The 16,197-nt window shown below is 39.3% G+C and overlaps 1 protein-coding gene across 1 annotated transcript in view; it reads left to right on the plus strand.

Annotated features, from left to right (window-relative positions):
• The first annotated feature begins 3,662 nt into the window (after nt 1–3,662).
• LOC139734051 (uncharacterized) overlaps nt 3,663–16,197 on the plus strand; it is a 52,358-nt gene continuing 39,823 nt past the window's right edge. Inside the window, exon 1 of the mRNA XM_071644870.1 lies at nt 3,663–3,955. Coding sequence (XP_071500971.1) covers nt 3,722–3,955 — 234 coding nt within the window. The 5' untranslated portion in view covers nt 3,663–3,721. The remainder of the gene's footprint in view (nt 3,956–16,197) is intronic.

Consider the following 16,197-nt stretch of genomic DNA (forward strand, 5'->3'; position numbering starts at 1 on the left):
CGTTTTTAGGCGTGGGAGCAAGGACATGCATGCATCCCAAGATAGTGCAATGTCCATAGCCACTGTGCTGTTAAAGTTACTGTTAACCATTTGGGAGCAGTGATTTAAAGAATGTTCGAGATACCACATTTGATGCATATGTGTGGGTCAGTTGTATCACAAAACATCCTACCATATATAAATTTCCTAACAAAGCCTAAAATATGAGGAGATATCACTGCTTTTCCCACTAAACCATGATTAATTATAGACGGTTTAGTCTAGAAACAGTTTCATTATATCTATTGTTTACATTTTGTATATTTAGCAATATTTAACATTGATTACACTGATTCAAATTTTTACATTGGCTGTTTCCATCGCTGACTTAGAACTATTTTGAAGCACTATAAAGCTGGGTTTTTATTCCATCTGCAAATGGTAAATAATGCCTTTCAATAAACAGGCTAAAATGCTCTCTTATATCATCATAATGTCAAATAAGCCATTCCCATCAACCCATAGCCTGTAATTTTCATTTTGTGTAACATAATGAAATGTACCAACAAATAACATTGTCTGATTCCCTAATTTGTGCAAAATAAGTTAATTCATAAAAACAATTCCCATCAACACAAAGTTGTCCAGGGAAACTCAACCCATATCTTACCATTCAAATATGAATAAATAAGTGATTTGTGAGGATGGGAGGTGACCATTAACACACACACACACACACAAACAAACAAACAATGCATGCGCAGGGTGTAAATGCATATTGTTGTTCTTTAATTTCCATCTGAGAAGATGGCTGGGATCCAGTTGGATGTGAGGCGGGACCACTTCACCACCGGGCTTAACACCCTGCTCTTTGCGATAAATAGATGAAGCGGGATGAGATGTGACTCTCTCACACACGGGACCTCCATTTTATGTCCTGTCTGAGGGATAGAGTGTTTTGCCTCTGCTACTAGAGGGGATGATTACACACAACATTGCTCAGTGGAACCTGGCAATCGAACCGGGGTCCTTTGGATCGTGAGGCAGAAGCGCTACCGACTGAGCTAACTCACCGCTCCTACACACACACACACACACTAACACACACATACATACACAAATACACAAATATTTTATAAATACCTACAGAGAGTAAGAGAGAGAGAGAGAGAGAGAGGGAGAGAGGGAGAGAGAGAGGGCGAAAGGGAGGGAGAGAGAGAGAGAGAGAGAGGGAGAGAGAGAGAGGGAGAAAGGGAGGGAGGGAGAGAGAGAGAGAGAGAGAGAGAGAGGAAGTTTGAGAGAGGGACAGACACACTGCAAAACGTCCGGTGTTAAATATGAAACACTGAGTTGTATGGTGCTAAATTTCCGGTGCTCATTTTAGGTGTTAAATTAACACCTCCCAGTGTCATTTCAATGTGTAAAACTGTTTTTTTTTTGAATAGTTACTTTGTTACTGTTTTTCTTGTTGATTTTGAACTTTAACATGACGATCAAGAACTTTCCAATAAGGTACTTGATTTTTGAAAAAAAGGTATGAAAATATTTACACCACAGTAACACCATTTGGTGTGGTCTCCTGTTGAAGCTGGGCGGGTGTTATACCATTGACATTAACACCAGCAATATCAAATCAACACCATGTGGTGTCATTGTTGAATTAACACCAGCGCAGTGTCAAAATATCAGCAGCTATACAGTGTCAAATTAACACCCTTCTCAACACCATCATACAATACTTCCTCCACCTGTCGGTGTGGTCCTCTATTGACACTTGATCGGTGTTAGATTTGACACCCATGGTGTTAACACCCATGGTGTTAAATCTAACACTGGTGTTTTGCACTGCAGGTTGGTGGATAGATAATGGAGAGAGAAAGAGAGAGAATGAAAGAGTGAAGAAGAAGGAAGAAAAAGAAGATGAACTCAATGGCGGATGGGGGGGGGGGGAGGGGTCGCACCGCCCACTTTATTTTTTGTAATAAAACAAATAAAAAGGGAAAATGAAAGTTATGAACATAATAAAAATTATTTTTTTAAGAAAAAAATTGAGAGAAAAAGAGAAAGAGAAAAAAAGGAAAAAAAGAAAGGTTTCAGAGCGCTACGACAATAAGTAAGATTAATTCCAGCTATTTTTATCATGATCTTTTCTGTAGTGTTTCTAATATTTACTAAATCACTTAATTTTGTTTTGATTAAACTCATATTAAATCATCACTTTGCCTTTTTATTGGGGGGGGGGGGGGGATGGGAATGTTAATTAAGAGTATTAGATTTTTGCTGACGTACCAGTCTAGTCTGCAAAACCATTTTGTCTTCGTGTGATTTGTAATCATTCAATGATTGTTGTAAATGTTGTAATTGATTTTAATTTGTTCTAATAAAAACAAAATAAAAAAAGATTGGTCTTTCTAGAAATGAAATGAGACAAATATTAGTGACAGGAAAAGGAAAATCAAAACTAAATGCCTGCTGGATAGGGGTGTATTTTTATTTTTTATTTTTTTCGGTACAGGAATCTGTGAAATCATTTAAATCTAGTGCTTCTAAAGAAAGGCGCAACTTACATTTCTGTTTTTTTTTTTTCGAAGTCTTTTGTCAGCAAATTGTGTAACTAAACTGTAACGATAAATTTCGGATTGATGGCAAATTCATACATGTAAAAAATGGGCCTATGTATGGTGGCATGGTAAAGAATCTGTTTAATGATTCTATCATGCCGTTTATCGTATGAATCAGGGGCGGAACCAGGAATTCCGTGAAGCGGAGGCTTCTTTATAAAAGTAAAAAAAAAAAAAAAGGGGGGGGGGTGGCGCACGTGCCTTCTATTTTTTCTTTTGATTTCTTTTGTTTAGAAAAACAAAATAAAGAGGAGCGCGCTCCCGGTGCGCCCCTTCTGGATCCGCCACTGTGAATAATCATTGTGTGTCACATCTTTAACATCATGTTCCTGTCATAATTTGTATACAATGGACATTTTAACAGTCGCTTTTGTGCAGAAAGAATAGTCGCTCCGGGGATACGAGCACGAGTCCCCCGCCCCCTTTTCTTACCTTACCCCGCTCTGTAACACCTTCCCAACGTTCCCCCTTCTACACCAGCTCGCAAGCCCTTGACGAGACTGTTGATTTTTCATATGTTTACTCAATACGGGTATCGCGCCTCTCTCGTGTACGTGTTAGCACATAAGACCCATTCAACGTTGACGAGATACAGCGCGCCCCATTGTGCCCCGTGTAGGAGTTGTTTACAGGGGTACACACTCAACGCCAGGTAGTGTACACACATGGTACATAATGCTCCAACAGTATCGATTTTGATTGTCCGTCAAGTTTGCCCACTACCTTCCAGATCGATATTCTAGTCTTTGGCGAGTAACATACGGCTTCTGTGGAACATTGAATCACTGGTTATACCGTGTTCATGAGTTAAAGTTTTAGTTGCACGAAGTTTTATCAGCGAGAAAATATCCGGGCAGGACCATTGTTACGGCTTATGCACGCTGATCATTTTCAATACTGTTTGAGTGGGGGAGCGTGATTGAATACGCATATTGGCGTAAAATTTCTTAGCAGTTTGCAACGCACCTGTACGACCACCGTTAATCTTTCACCGCGGGATCTCTGCACGCTGTCTTGAACTAACCCCGTACGTCTGCTCTGTGTTTCATACCTCAAGTTTAACTACGTCTCACGCTTTGATTGGCAAATTTCAGCAATGTCTATGGCAACATACAAACACCATGTCTAGCGGTGCAGGCATGTTGGAAATAAACGGAACCGGTCTTGCCGTTAAAACCGGCGAGGTTGTGGGTTCCGTGCTACCCGTCGACGTACCGACGCGAGAAGCTCTGGCGAACACGGGCCCTAGCAACCGCCGCGGAGGTCTCGACTCGAACGGAAAAGTTTACGCAAATTCCGCGGTGGAATTCTACACGCAAGGAACTTTCGAAAAACCATGGCAACCAGGATCAAAGGTGAGGTGTCCATTTTAAACCAACACGTTTTATATAGGAGGTTGCCTTGGCATACTTTTGCTGAATAGGATATCATTTTGTAGATACACTGAGACCATTCAGTGGAATATATTGCATAATTTCAATATATACCTTTTTGCAAATATCTGTAGGTAGGTATGTATCATTTCAAGTTCCCTCCCCCTTCCAAAGTCTAATACTTTTTAATTCTTGCACCATGCTATTTTCTTTTTCAGGAAGACACGACGTAATTTATTTTGGCAGCTCTCGTTGTGCAAATCTAGCAGTGCATATATGACTCCAGCAATATGAAGCGTACAATTGTAGAATTGGTAGATATCGACGTACAGTTAAATACAGAGTAATGCCTGCTGTAGAGAGATCAGTTGATGTTGTGAATTTTGTTTGTTTTTGAGAGGAAGTCTACTTCATCGTCTTTAAGTCGCCTTTAATGAGCAGGGTGAATTCAGTCATACAGGGGCAGTTTCATTGCTGGCGGACAAATACCAACAGCTTGTCGGACCTTTACCTTTGTACATTTATAATTCAGTCAGAAAGTAAAGTGATATATGTTAAGAGACGAGAATTAGGTGAGCTGATGCTGTCCACCATAATTTTTTTCCTTTGTCTTCCAAGCCATTAAAATTGCTACCACCCAAGTGGAATATCATAGATCTGTCTGGTTATAATATACAATGTATATCTATCTATCTGTTTTGATCATGTAATAAATATATGACGTAACGAAAGAATGGTCCTTTGGCTCGTCTATGCCATTTCATTCACAGGTGTGAAACCTGACCAGATCGAGTTAAAGGGACTGTATAGTACTGATTGAGGTGAGGATTAAGCATTATAACATATTTTGTGAGATAATGAGAAACCTCTTATGAAATATGAAAGAGCATGTACAATTTCAAGAAGGATTCAACGTATATTTGATGAAAATTGGCCTTGAAATGGCTGAAATGTATAAAAAAGCGATCCTAATCCAACTGACAGGCCTCGACTTTTATGACAATCTCTTTATTTTACCTTGTTTTTAGATATCTCGGTCATTTCAAAACCAATTCTCATCAAATAAACTTTTGATTACCTGTGGAGAAATGTATGCTCTTTAACATTTCATACAGTGGTTTCTGCAGGCCTATATCTCGTAGAACGTTGCAAGCTGAATCCTCACCTCAACCACTATTGTACAGGCCACCAAGTTCTCAGAGAATTTACACGACATTATTATAATTTCTTTTATCATAATATCATGTGCTGCAATGAAAGAATGGTCCTCTGGCTCGGCTATGCCATTCCATTCATATAATTGTTGGTGTGAAACTTGACCAGATCGAGATACAACGTAATTCTGAAATCCCGGTAGCACAGGCCGCCAGATTCCCGTATGGAACGAGTTTAGCCATCAAGTTCTGAGAGAACATTGTTATCTGGTCATGAAAATGATTGGTACCTCCTCATTTCACTTCATATCTGCATGAATACGAAAAATGTTCGAGCTATACAACTGTACGTCGCACAAGTCGAGACTTCGGCTAAATCTAAGAATATTCTACCCGGATGGATATCAACACATGTATCAAGTTTCTAGTATAAGTGGGAATTCTGATAGCTTGTAGATCGCTGGATTTCTCTCCGATCCCTTTTGAATCTTCTTAAGCTGTTGGGCAAGGGTGTTTATAATTTCAATTTGTATATGATGAACGATTACTTGTAACTTGAATTATTGCATACAACAATGGCAATTAATCAAAAAGAAATTATACAATGATTTCCCAGGTTATGAAATAGAGAAAGGAAACTTACAGCCTTATCAAATGTTTAGCTAATATAAGAATTTATATTAGATTGAGCAATGAAAAGTTTTTGAAATTTCTTCATTTGAAACATGTGCTTAAAATGAAAGATATTACACACACACACACACACACACACACACACACACACACATATATATATGAGGTGTAAGCGTATGTATGAAACACTGGCAATTGAAATTACAATTTACAATTAAAGGATTTAATGAAAATACAGAACCACTACAAGGTGCGGTTCCTTGGTTTGTAAGTGCTCACATAAATCATTGAGATTATTTTGAACAACACCCAGAAAAAAAAAAACCCAACACTAAACGCATTTCTGCCTTCTTGGCAACGGACCGATTACAGCTATCTATCGTCCCATCTTAGTGCCCCCGGTGACCACATGATGAAAACGTAACCATAGCAACCTGGTAAACAAGATGGCTTGTATACTTGATATGTATAGAATAATAGGGATTCTTATTTTCATTTTCATGACAGGCAAGGTCATGGGAGCTGACCCTCAACCATTGCCCAAGAGCAAAAGAGGAATGGTAACTTGTCAAAGCTCGCTTTTTTTCTTTTTCTTTGTTCATGGACACGCGAGTGGTATCTCAGATCTAGAACTATTATCTGGTTTGTAATTGTCCGAAGCTCAGTGAATGGCCAAAAAAAAAAAAGTTTACTGCAAGAAAGAATGACACCAGCAAGCCTCGTGTAACAATCGGCTGTTTCAAAGTCCATACCATCATGCAACGTGTGTGTGTCCAGTGTGATCTGGTACCAGCTAAACTTTTCTAGGAAAATGGTAAATAAAGTTTTACACACACGCACACGCACGCACACACACACACACACACACACACATATACATATATATATATATATATATACTTGTATATATATATATATATATATATATATATATATATATTTATATACATATATTTGATTATATAGTCATATAATACATTGGATTGGTTGCTAGTTGGGAGAGGGTGAAAGGCAAATGTATAGGGAAAGTTACTTCCGCATCTTTGACCTGACCCCTTATTCATTACACTTTGTTCTGGTGAAAAAGCAGCATTTTCTCACAATGATTCAAGGTTCCAAAGGTGAATTTTCTCACAATGATTCAATGTTCCAAAGGCTTTCAAGGTTTCAAAAATCATCGTTGTTGCTCAAGGTTTGAGGGTCCTCGCACCATCTCCACTTTGAAAAACGTGCCTACTGTATGTACATCAAATGACCCGTCAAAGCCAAATTCCATAGTTCTATGATAATCCCTCCGACATTATAAAAGATGGAAGAATAATAGTAATGGGGCTCTAACACTCCAAACACTCAATGAGAGTATTCACTGATCCTCTCCCTCATTCCACATCCCTGTCTTGGAGAAAACTATCAAGACAAATTCAATAGGAGTATAGACATTTTTTTTCTTGCATTGATGTTTTAAAATGTACATGTACAGGCAGGAGCCTTATCTCAATATTGATTGACCTTCAAGGCTTACTATCGGTGCTAGTGTAGAGGAGTGATCAGAGCGTGTTGCGTAAGAATCCACGCGTGGACCATATTAGACAGAAACCCTTGAATGTTCCACGGTAATTTCAAGGTATTAGCTTTCTCTATTCTCAGGACCACTGTTTCAAAAGCACTCTATTACTGGCATGCCAGGAAGTACTGCCATCCACAATAAATGATGGACTTAAAGTATCCCTCCGGGGTGGGGGTAATAAGGTGATCTTTCTTTTTGCGCCAGACCAGGGATAATGCCCTGGTAGTAGCCTCATCAGCGGTTGCCATTGGCAACCGTGTTGAGTCCTCCTACAGCCTAAGGGAAAGGCTTGATTCATTGTCTTAACTGTTGCAGGCATTTCACAGCCCGGGCAGACCCTTAGAGGGCTTCCGGGGAGCCGTAGAAATGAGCGAACGGTCATTACGGATCCATGTGCATGACCGATAAATTCCTTCACACTTAAAGTTAATCTCAATTACTCTTAAATCAATCGCCACCTTGAGTGACATCGTGCATGAAATCTCAGCACGTTTTAAACATCCATGCTTTGAATTGAATTAAATTGAATAGAATTGAATTGAACTGGTTTTATTATTTAACGATCATGTCTGGCAGCCAAAGACTGAATTGCACTTGTTTTACAATCATAGTTATAAAAACAGACAGATTATTTACGTGCTCTGTACAAACAATGATATAGAGATATGATATTAAAAAAAAAAAAGAGAACAAATATTACGGTGGTCACATGTACATGTAACATCGATCTATGCCAAGCAATTCGTGAAAGAATATCATTGAAATCCAGTCAAAATGACAATCTGTAGATTACAAACATATCATTATGCCTTTATGAATCATCGAAGTTTAACCTTAAAACCAGAAATATTCGCGGCATGGAATTTTTGTGGATATATATTGGAGCAGATGGCCTTTTACGCGACATGAAATTTTTTTTTTTTTGCGAATTGCCATTGACATTCAGTACACATTGACTTTGGCGTTCATTTCAATTTTGGCGAATCTTGGCTCCACGGGAAATTTGCGAAAATTTCATACATGCGAAAAATTCTGTTTTTTTTACAGTATATTTTTTAATTTTGTATTTTTGTTTTTTTACTTGATAGGTTGACACACCGTAACACTCACAAACGCTCGAAAAATTAATTACACACGTCTTGAATTTGTGCACTTGACAGATGCACTGTAAATCTTCACAATCTTTTATTGCTCGTTTATGGCCCAATCTGTAGCATTTAACTCTACTGATAGCTACTTAAAAGCTACTAAGGCAAAAAAAGCAACAAAAGCAATTCACACGTGCTCTTGTTGTCTAGGCATAACTTATTCCTGACTTTCGTGGGGTTGTTCTCCTGTATCTAGTCAGACAATCAGTAAGAACTCTCTGATTACGAGAGTACACTGCAAAAAGTCCGGTGTTAAATAGTGAACACCGAGCTGGTGTTAAATTTTCGGTGCTCATTTATGGTGTTAAATTAACACCTACGGGTGTCATTTCCAAATTTTAAACTGTTTTTTGAAGAGTTTCTTAGTAACTGCACTTCTTGTTGATTTTTAATTTTAACAAGACGATCAAGAATTTTACATCAAAATACTAGATTTTTTAAAAAATGTGAAAATAAATTTACACCAAAGTAACCCCAGCTGGTGTGGTCTCTTATTGAAGCTGGACGGGTGTTAAACCATTGATATTAACACCAACAAATATCAAATCAACACCATGTGGTGTCATTTTTGAATTAACACCAGTACAGTGTCAAAATAACACCAGGTACAGTGTCAAATTAACACCACGAAGTGTCAGGTGAACACTTTTCAACACCATCACAGTGCATTTTTAACACCTGTGGGTGTGGTCCTTTATTGAAGTTTGATCGGTGTTAGATTTAACACCCGTGGTGTTAAATCTAACACCGATGTTTTTACAGTGTATTGATGTGTAAGAACACGCCTTTTTTGTGCCCTGCAAGGGTTCGAACCCTTGACTCTTATTTAAAGCGCAGTGTACAAGCTGTTGTAGTCCTCACAACACCCCCAAAAAGACTGCAATATTATCATTATTCTTTTTTCAAGTTTTCATTTAGTGTCCTCATGTTCGCCAAATTCAAACCCTATCACCATGACAACGCCACGTACTTAAAAACTTAGCAGTGCTAATAAGATAACGTGTAGGAGCTTGGAAAATAAATCATTTTCCTGAGAAATGCGAATCGGATGCGATGTGATGTCATTCCTTCGTGTCGGGTCAAAGGTGAGATAGTTTTACGACTCGTCGCGATGTTATTTGAGTACCAGGATGTTGATAGCATATTATAATACTCTGTCAGGATCACTTTTGAATTTGCCACTGAAAATGTCAGTTCTGAAAGCGTTAAGCGTATGATCTTCCAGGGAGAAAAAATACGCTTACAGTCAGTTTGTATACAATTTGAAAGAGCCCAATCTTACGAACCGTACAAATACAAAATGTTTAATGTTGCGATCTGGAAGGATAGCTAAGAAACTCGTTTGGCGAAAGTAGTCTGGAACGCAGCATGGCCCCTAAACTGTTCTTACAATAGAGCGTATCATAGACCCTACTGCGTCTGCGCAGCTCTTGGTATGCATCACAATTTTTACAGATAGACAGACAGACAGACAGACAGACATGCATACTCACTGGACATACAAAATACTTAACGTATAATCTTCGATGTAGCTCTTCTCATTAAAACAGTCAAATACTTATACACGTATATAGAAACAACGATTTGTACCACAGTTCGACTTCAATGCCTACGCGCACCTCTCTTAAAGGTATGATTATGGTTTAGCTTGAGCTTGGGGCTTACGTTCTGACTTTCTGCGAGATAATTAGAAACCACGAATATGAAATGTAAAAGGACATACAATTCTAAGAGGAAATTCAAGTTTATTCAGTGAAAATCGGTTTTAAAATGGCTGAGATATCAAAAAACAAAGAGATCCTATTAGATGCGCCCCACCTTTTATTAGGACAACTTTGCGTAATTTTGAATTCATCTTAGAATTATGTGATCTTTGTATTTCATCAATGGTTTCTAATTATCTCGCCAAAAGAGTTAAAATGTGAATCTCCCATCTAGACCTATGTTGTACCTTCCCTATAAAACCCGTCGGCTAGTTTTGGTAATCGTGATATTCAGAGAAGAGAGAGAGAGAGAGAGAGAGAGAGAGAGAGAGAGGGGGTAGGGTGGGGGGGGGGGGAGGGAGAGGAGGCTGAAACGCAAGCAGGGGAAGGGAAGGGATATAGAGTAGACATGAGGATGACTACCTAGATAAATGTATTCGCGGATGTTTACAGTATGTCTGTCATGAAAGCGGTGGGAACGGCGGCTATCCCGCTTTATATGCTCTTGCTGTCTTCTTGTTTGCTCGTATATCTAGTGCGTTATCCCCCGGATCTTGAGAGCGATATCTGTATAAAACAATACTCTGACAGATATACTGGCTGTCCACAAACAGGTGGTTTCGATAAAGATGTCACGGCAATATGAGGGACTGTGACATTTCAAAATGATACTTCAATTTAAACAGTTCAACCTTCTTTTAACTTCTTCTCCTTCTCTTCTCTCCAAACTATGGTAAAAGGAAAGGCCCGGAGCCGCCCATCCCCCCCCCCCCCAAAAAAAAAAGAGAGGGAGAGAGAGAGAGAGAGAGAGAGAAACAAATAAAAAGAGAGACAGTCTGAATCTTTGATATGTGGTGGTCTTATAAAAAGCCCTGCCCTACTAGTGTTTTCTTTTTTTTTTACTTTAAACGTGAAAGATGAAACGTTCTTCATGTCGAAGACACGTCTTTGACTTATGGCCACATATATCATGTAATTATGCTTGCGTCTGTTCACCTGTACCTGGTCCATTCAGTAAGGTCAATTAAAGTTCCTAAACCAAGATAACAACTCGAGCGCAATGCCGCTCAAAACTGGCAACGACACTAAACAGCAACACAGTAGCAAATCACAAGCAAAATTCACAACCGTATCGAATGACTACAGTCTGTTCTTTGTTTTGACGAAATCCTACCAAAAATGACACTTCATTAGGGCGGGGATGTCACACACTTCTCTCAGTGCCTTCCGGGTGTGGCAACCTTCTTCCCTGCCCTAAAGCACTTATGGTGATGGGATATTGTTAGGTTGACGTGTGGCTCATTTCATTTCGTGGTATTTGGGCAAAAAGAATGAATTGTTTCGATATCTATTGTTTTTGTTTGTTTGTTTGTTTCTTGCATTACACTAGATTACAGTCCATTTCGCACAAGTCGCAAACTTTGCTAAGTCCAAGATAAATTATACCCGGATGGATGTGAAGCATGTGTTGAGCATAATGTGTAAGTCGAAATTCACGTATTTCGAAGGATTGAAGTTGGTCCATTTTGAATTCGACTGAGGCGAAATCAGTTGACTGAATTGTTATTTTATATACGGAAATCAGAGCACATTACGTCTTGGCGCAGTTTCAGTTGGCGGATAGGAAAAATAAAGTCTTGTAAGTACACTGTATATGCATATACACATGGCGCAAGAAAATATACAGACCAAACTGTTTGTTATTCAAATTTATGAAGTTCTTCCGTCGTGATGTTTTCATTGCAACTGATTGACAAATTGCCCGACATCGACGTAAATAAGCACTGAATTGATCAGTGTTTTAGTAGTAGCCATGATAAAAAAAAAAAAAAAAAAGCAGTACCCGCTGCATGCTATAAGGATTAGAACCAACACTTGCTGTCGGGCGAAAGCTCGGTGGTCTAGTGGAGATGACGCCTGTCCGGTGATCAGGAGGTCGTGGGTTCGAATCCTACTCGAGTATGTACGCCCATGATTTTTTATCATGGCTACTACTAAAACACTGATCAATTCAGTGCTTATTTACGTCGATGTCGGGCAATTTGTCAATCAGTTGCAAACTGTTTGTTGTTCTAGATTTTGGTGATCAACCTGTAAGGTCGTCAGTGTTTTGACATTTTTAGGCCCATTGTTCTGTAATTCTTCTCAGATTGTATATAGACATGTTGCCAGTATGCCTTCTGGCGTTGACGGACGCTTACGACTTTCAGAGATGATAAATGGCATGTTAAATGTAAAACAAGCAAGCAAGCAAACAAACAAACGAACGAACAAAAACAATAACCAGCACCAAGAGCCAAACAAAAACACAATGACAAGATGAAATAAAAGAGAACCAGAGTGAATGTGTCCATCTAGGGTTGACTAATATGGAACACTGTGAAGAGAAACAAGAATAATAGGTGGATCAGAGGAGAAAACATGACAATAAAAGCGGAATGATGAACATAAAAATGAAGTGGAAATGAAGAGAATGAGGAAAATGGAAGAAGAGCTAGCATAAGAAGGAGGAGGAAAGGAGATGAAGAAGGAAGAAAAGAGGAATACGAGGAACTTGAGGAGGGGGTGGGATGAAGTGGAAGATCAACAGAAAAGAGAGGGTTAAAGAAAGGAGAAGGAGAGGGTACAAGATTGTTCCCCTACGCAGAAGGAATTCTGCAGTGTACGCCCGCATTTGCAATAAAGACAACAAACGAAGAATTAAAGAACTCAAAAATGAGCAAGACAGAAGATAGCGAAAAAAGATAGGGATGACAAAAAGGAAGAAGGAAAATACATGACGATGAAGACGGACTTGAAGGAGGAGCTTGAGAAGAAAAATGGAGGCGCAGGAGGAGGAAAATGGACCGAGATTGACCAGTATTCTGTCCCGAGATCCATGCATGGCTACGGAAGAGCTGGTTATATGGGCCGATAATTGAAAGTGAAAGAATCCATGAAACCGGCTAACAATGCAGCTAAAGAATAGGCGGGTTTGTCCGAGTGACGGCGGAATCCACCCTTTACAACAGGCCCGTATCGATCGGCGTGGAAGCTATTCAAAGCCACATCGACGTAACGGTCATTTACTTTGAAATATCGAGCGGTTGGCATTACTGGGGTCAGCCGCGGTATGTTACCCATGTACATCATGAACACAAGGCAGTCATTTGTTTGATCAGTTCGTTATGAAGTGACACTCTGTAGAGGTGTCGGAGCTCCCCTTTTTTTCTTTTTTTTTTCTCTTTGATACCTTAGTGTTTTAATATCATATCCCACTAAAGGTCAGGGATTTGTTCAGAATAGTAACTTGATTAATTATCAACATTATGAAAATTTGGATGAGTGAGAGTGATAAAATATTAGGCTCCTGCGTACAAAGGGACTTCTTCGAAAATCTTGCTTTGTTTGCAACCCGCCAAGAATGTATACCAGCAGGCCTATCAGTCCATTTATGTAGATTTTGCAGGTATTTCCACGATTGTTTTGAATATGAACAGCAATGAGTATTTACTTATGTGTGTGTGTGTGTGTTTGTGTGTGTGTGCGTGCGCACTATGGCGTGTGTGCCTATTGTGTAGGCTCGCACATTTACGCCGAATCATGGGGTTTTCATCAACCATTATTGCTCTCGTCAATTGCTCTGATTTGGGGCACATATTGGTCCCCAATTGGTGAGCACAAAGCTCTCATCGATCTTTAAATTAAGCCTTTCATCATCTTTCAGCCCAGAGTGGCTGCCGGTCGTATCGATTGAGACGGTACTTGAGAAGACACCATGGAGAATGATTGGTATACCACTTTCCCCTTGCACTGCCGTGCATCCACCGTGACGCCCGATACCAAGCTTTGCGGGCGTGGCCCATTGCCGCATCCGTGTTGGTAGAAATGTGGTATATAGGCCTATCAGCCACAAAACCCAAACGAGAATACCTCAAATAACTTCACTTTACCTATCTACAAATGTTTCTACCAATCAATCAATCAATCAATCAATCAATCAATCAATCAATCAATCAATCAATCAATCAATCAATCAATCTATCTATCTATCTATCTATCTATCTATCTATCTATCTATCTATCTATCTATCTATCTATCCTATCTCGATGTATATAAAGATATAGCTAGTATGTCTCTCTGTCCAAACTCATCTCTGTATCTATACATCTGTATATCTATCTTTGTAGATCATATCGCCCTGGCCTTCGTTTGTATGGCCTTACTCTTCAGGTGCCCATCACACATCTCAAGGGATACGGAGACCGGGCATTTTCCTCTATTGCTCCTCGCCTGTGGAACTCCCTTCCATCTTTTCTCCGTGAAATTGACAAACTGGATCACTTCAAAGCCTCACTCAAAACTCACATTTTTCACCAGGCATTCAACTGCTAACTTCCTTGGAGGAGTCTGCGCCTTTGAATGTTTCTATAACAGATACTGTATGTGGCGCCATACAAATGCTGTGGATCATCATCATCATCATCATCATCATATGCAGCCATCAAGCAATCAATCAATCAATCTATCTGTCTATCTATCCATCCATCCATCCATCCATCTATCTATCTATCTATCTATCTATCTATCTATCTATCTATCTATCTATCTCTGTCTATCTATCTATCTATCTATATATCTATATCTCTCTGTCTGATTACTGAGTACATGCGCAGATGCAAGCGTATTCTCTCGGAATAGAATACACCGTAGTTTCAGAGCAAATCAAACACTTAGGGGGTGTTGCAAGAAAGTCGAGTTGCAATTGATTGCAACTTTCTTGCAACACCCCCTTAGACTATAATCATCAGAAGTATACGATATTGTCTACCTTGTATGCATGCCTTAACGGTGTCTGCTGGTATAGAATAAAAAGTGCAACTTGATATGCTCATTGATTTACCTTCGGAATATCATGAGGCTCACACATATTTCACATCAATTTAGCCCAGAAGTCTTTGCGAATAACTTTATCCTCTCTGTGTCTTTAAACAAAATATTACCAGAGGCATGCATTTCAACATTTTTTTTTTTGGTCTCATATAGAGGATGTAGAAAAGTATGATGATAGTGGATTATTTCTGGCATATCTGGAGCAGGACTGTGAGCATAAAGAACATACTTCCCTTCTTGAAGTGTACGTCAAATTTAGTGTTGAGTGATATTAAATTTCCTTATCAAATTGCTTCCGAGTCTCGAATTTTCCCTGCAGACTAATATAAAGTTTTGCATCTGCTCTGCATCAGTTGTTGTCTTTGGTGAAAAAAATGACACTGATGCTGATATATGGGAGGTTCTTCATGTACATTTAGGTAAAGAAAGGATGAGGGATTTTAAATAAGTGCATAAGTGTGGTTTGAATGTACTTAATGGCTCAAGTGCAGATAGTGATGTGAAAAGATAATACCTTTGATATAGCTAATTAGTAGTTTCTTTGAATGCAGATGAATGCAGTAGTTGGTGGAGTTTGAGTAGGTGAGACCACACCCAGTGACCACGTCCAACTCGTCGCTATCAAACTAGTAGGGCTTACATGCATTCCATTTTTTATATATTTGTCCGCCATTTGTATTCACCAATCATTGGTACGTTGATAGTAGCTCTTATCGAAAGAACTTATTATATTGACAGGTGCGAAGCGCCGAATGCGCCGCGTCCTTTCATGGCGTAACAAAAAAAAAAAAAAATGGTTGTCAAGTAAGGGCTTCAGTGGGCGGGGCTTATCGACTCCCAGAGATGTACAAAGCAAAGGTTGCGGAGCACGGCGGGCAAATAGAACTAGTGCGATAAACTCCCCCCGAGGCGCTGGGGCCTGTTTGAATGGCGTGACCCCAAATTGATTCTCATTCATTAAGTCACGCGTGACAAGCGCACGCTAAATACAGACATCGAAGCCTGCGAAGTACGAAAAACTCGTCAACCATTTGCATTTAAACCAATTTTAGCTCTGCAGTTCTTTTTGGTATCAGCAGGGTAAAAGCTCCTACCACCCAAACAATGCAAAACAATCTTAACCCCCCCCCCCACTATAATGAAGTC

Source organism: Diadema antillarum, unplaced genomic scaffold (assembly GCF_040938485.1).
Source record: "Diadema antillarum isolate AM-2024a unplaced genomic scaffold, OU_Dant_1.0 scf00000025, whole genome shotgun sequence".
Taxonomy (NCBI): domain Eukaryota; kingdom Metazoa; phylum Echinodermata; class Echinoidea; order Diadematoida; family Diadematidae; genus Diadema; species Diadema antillarum.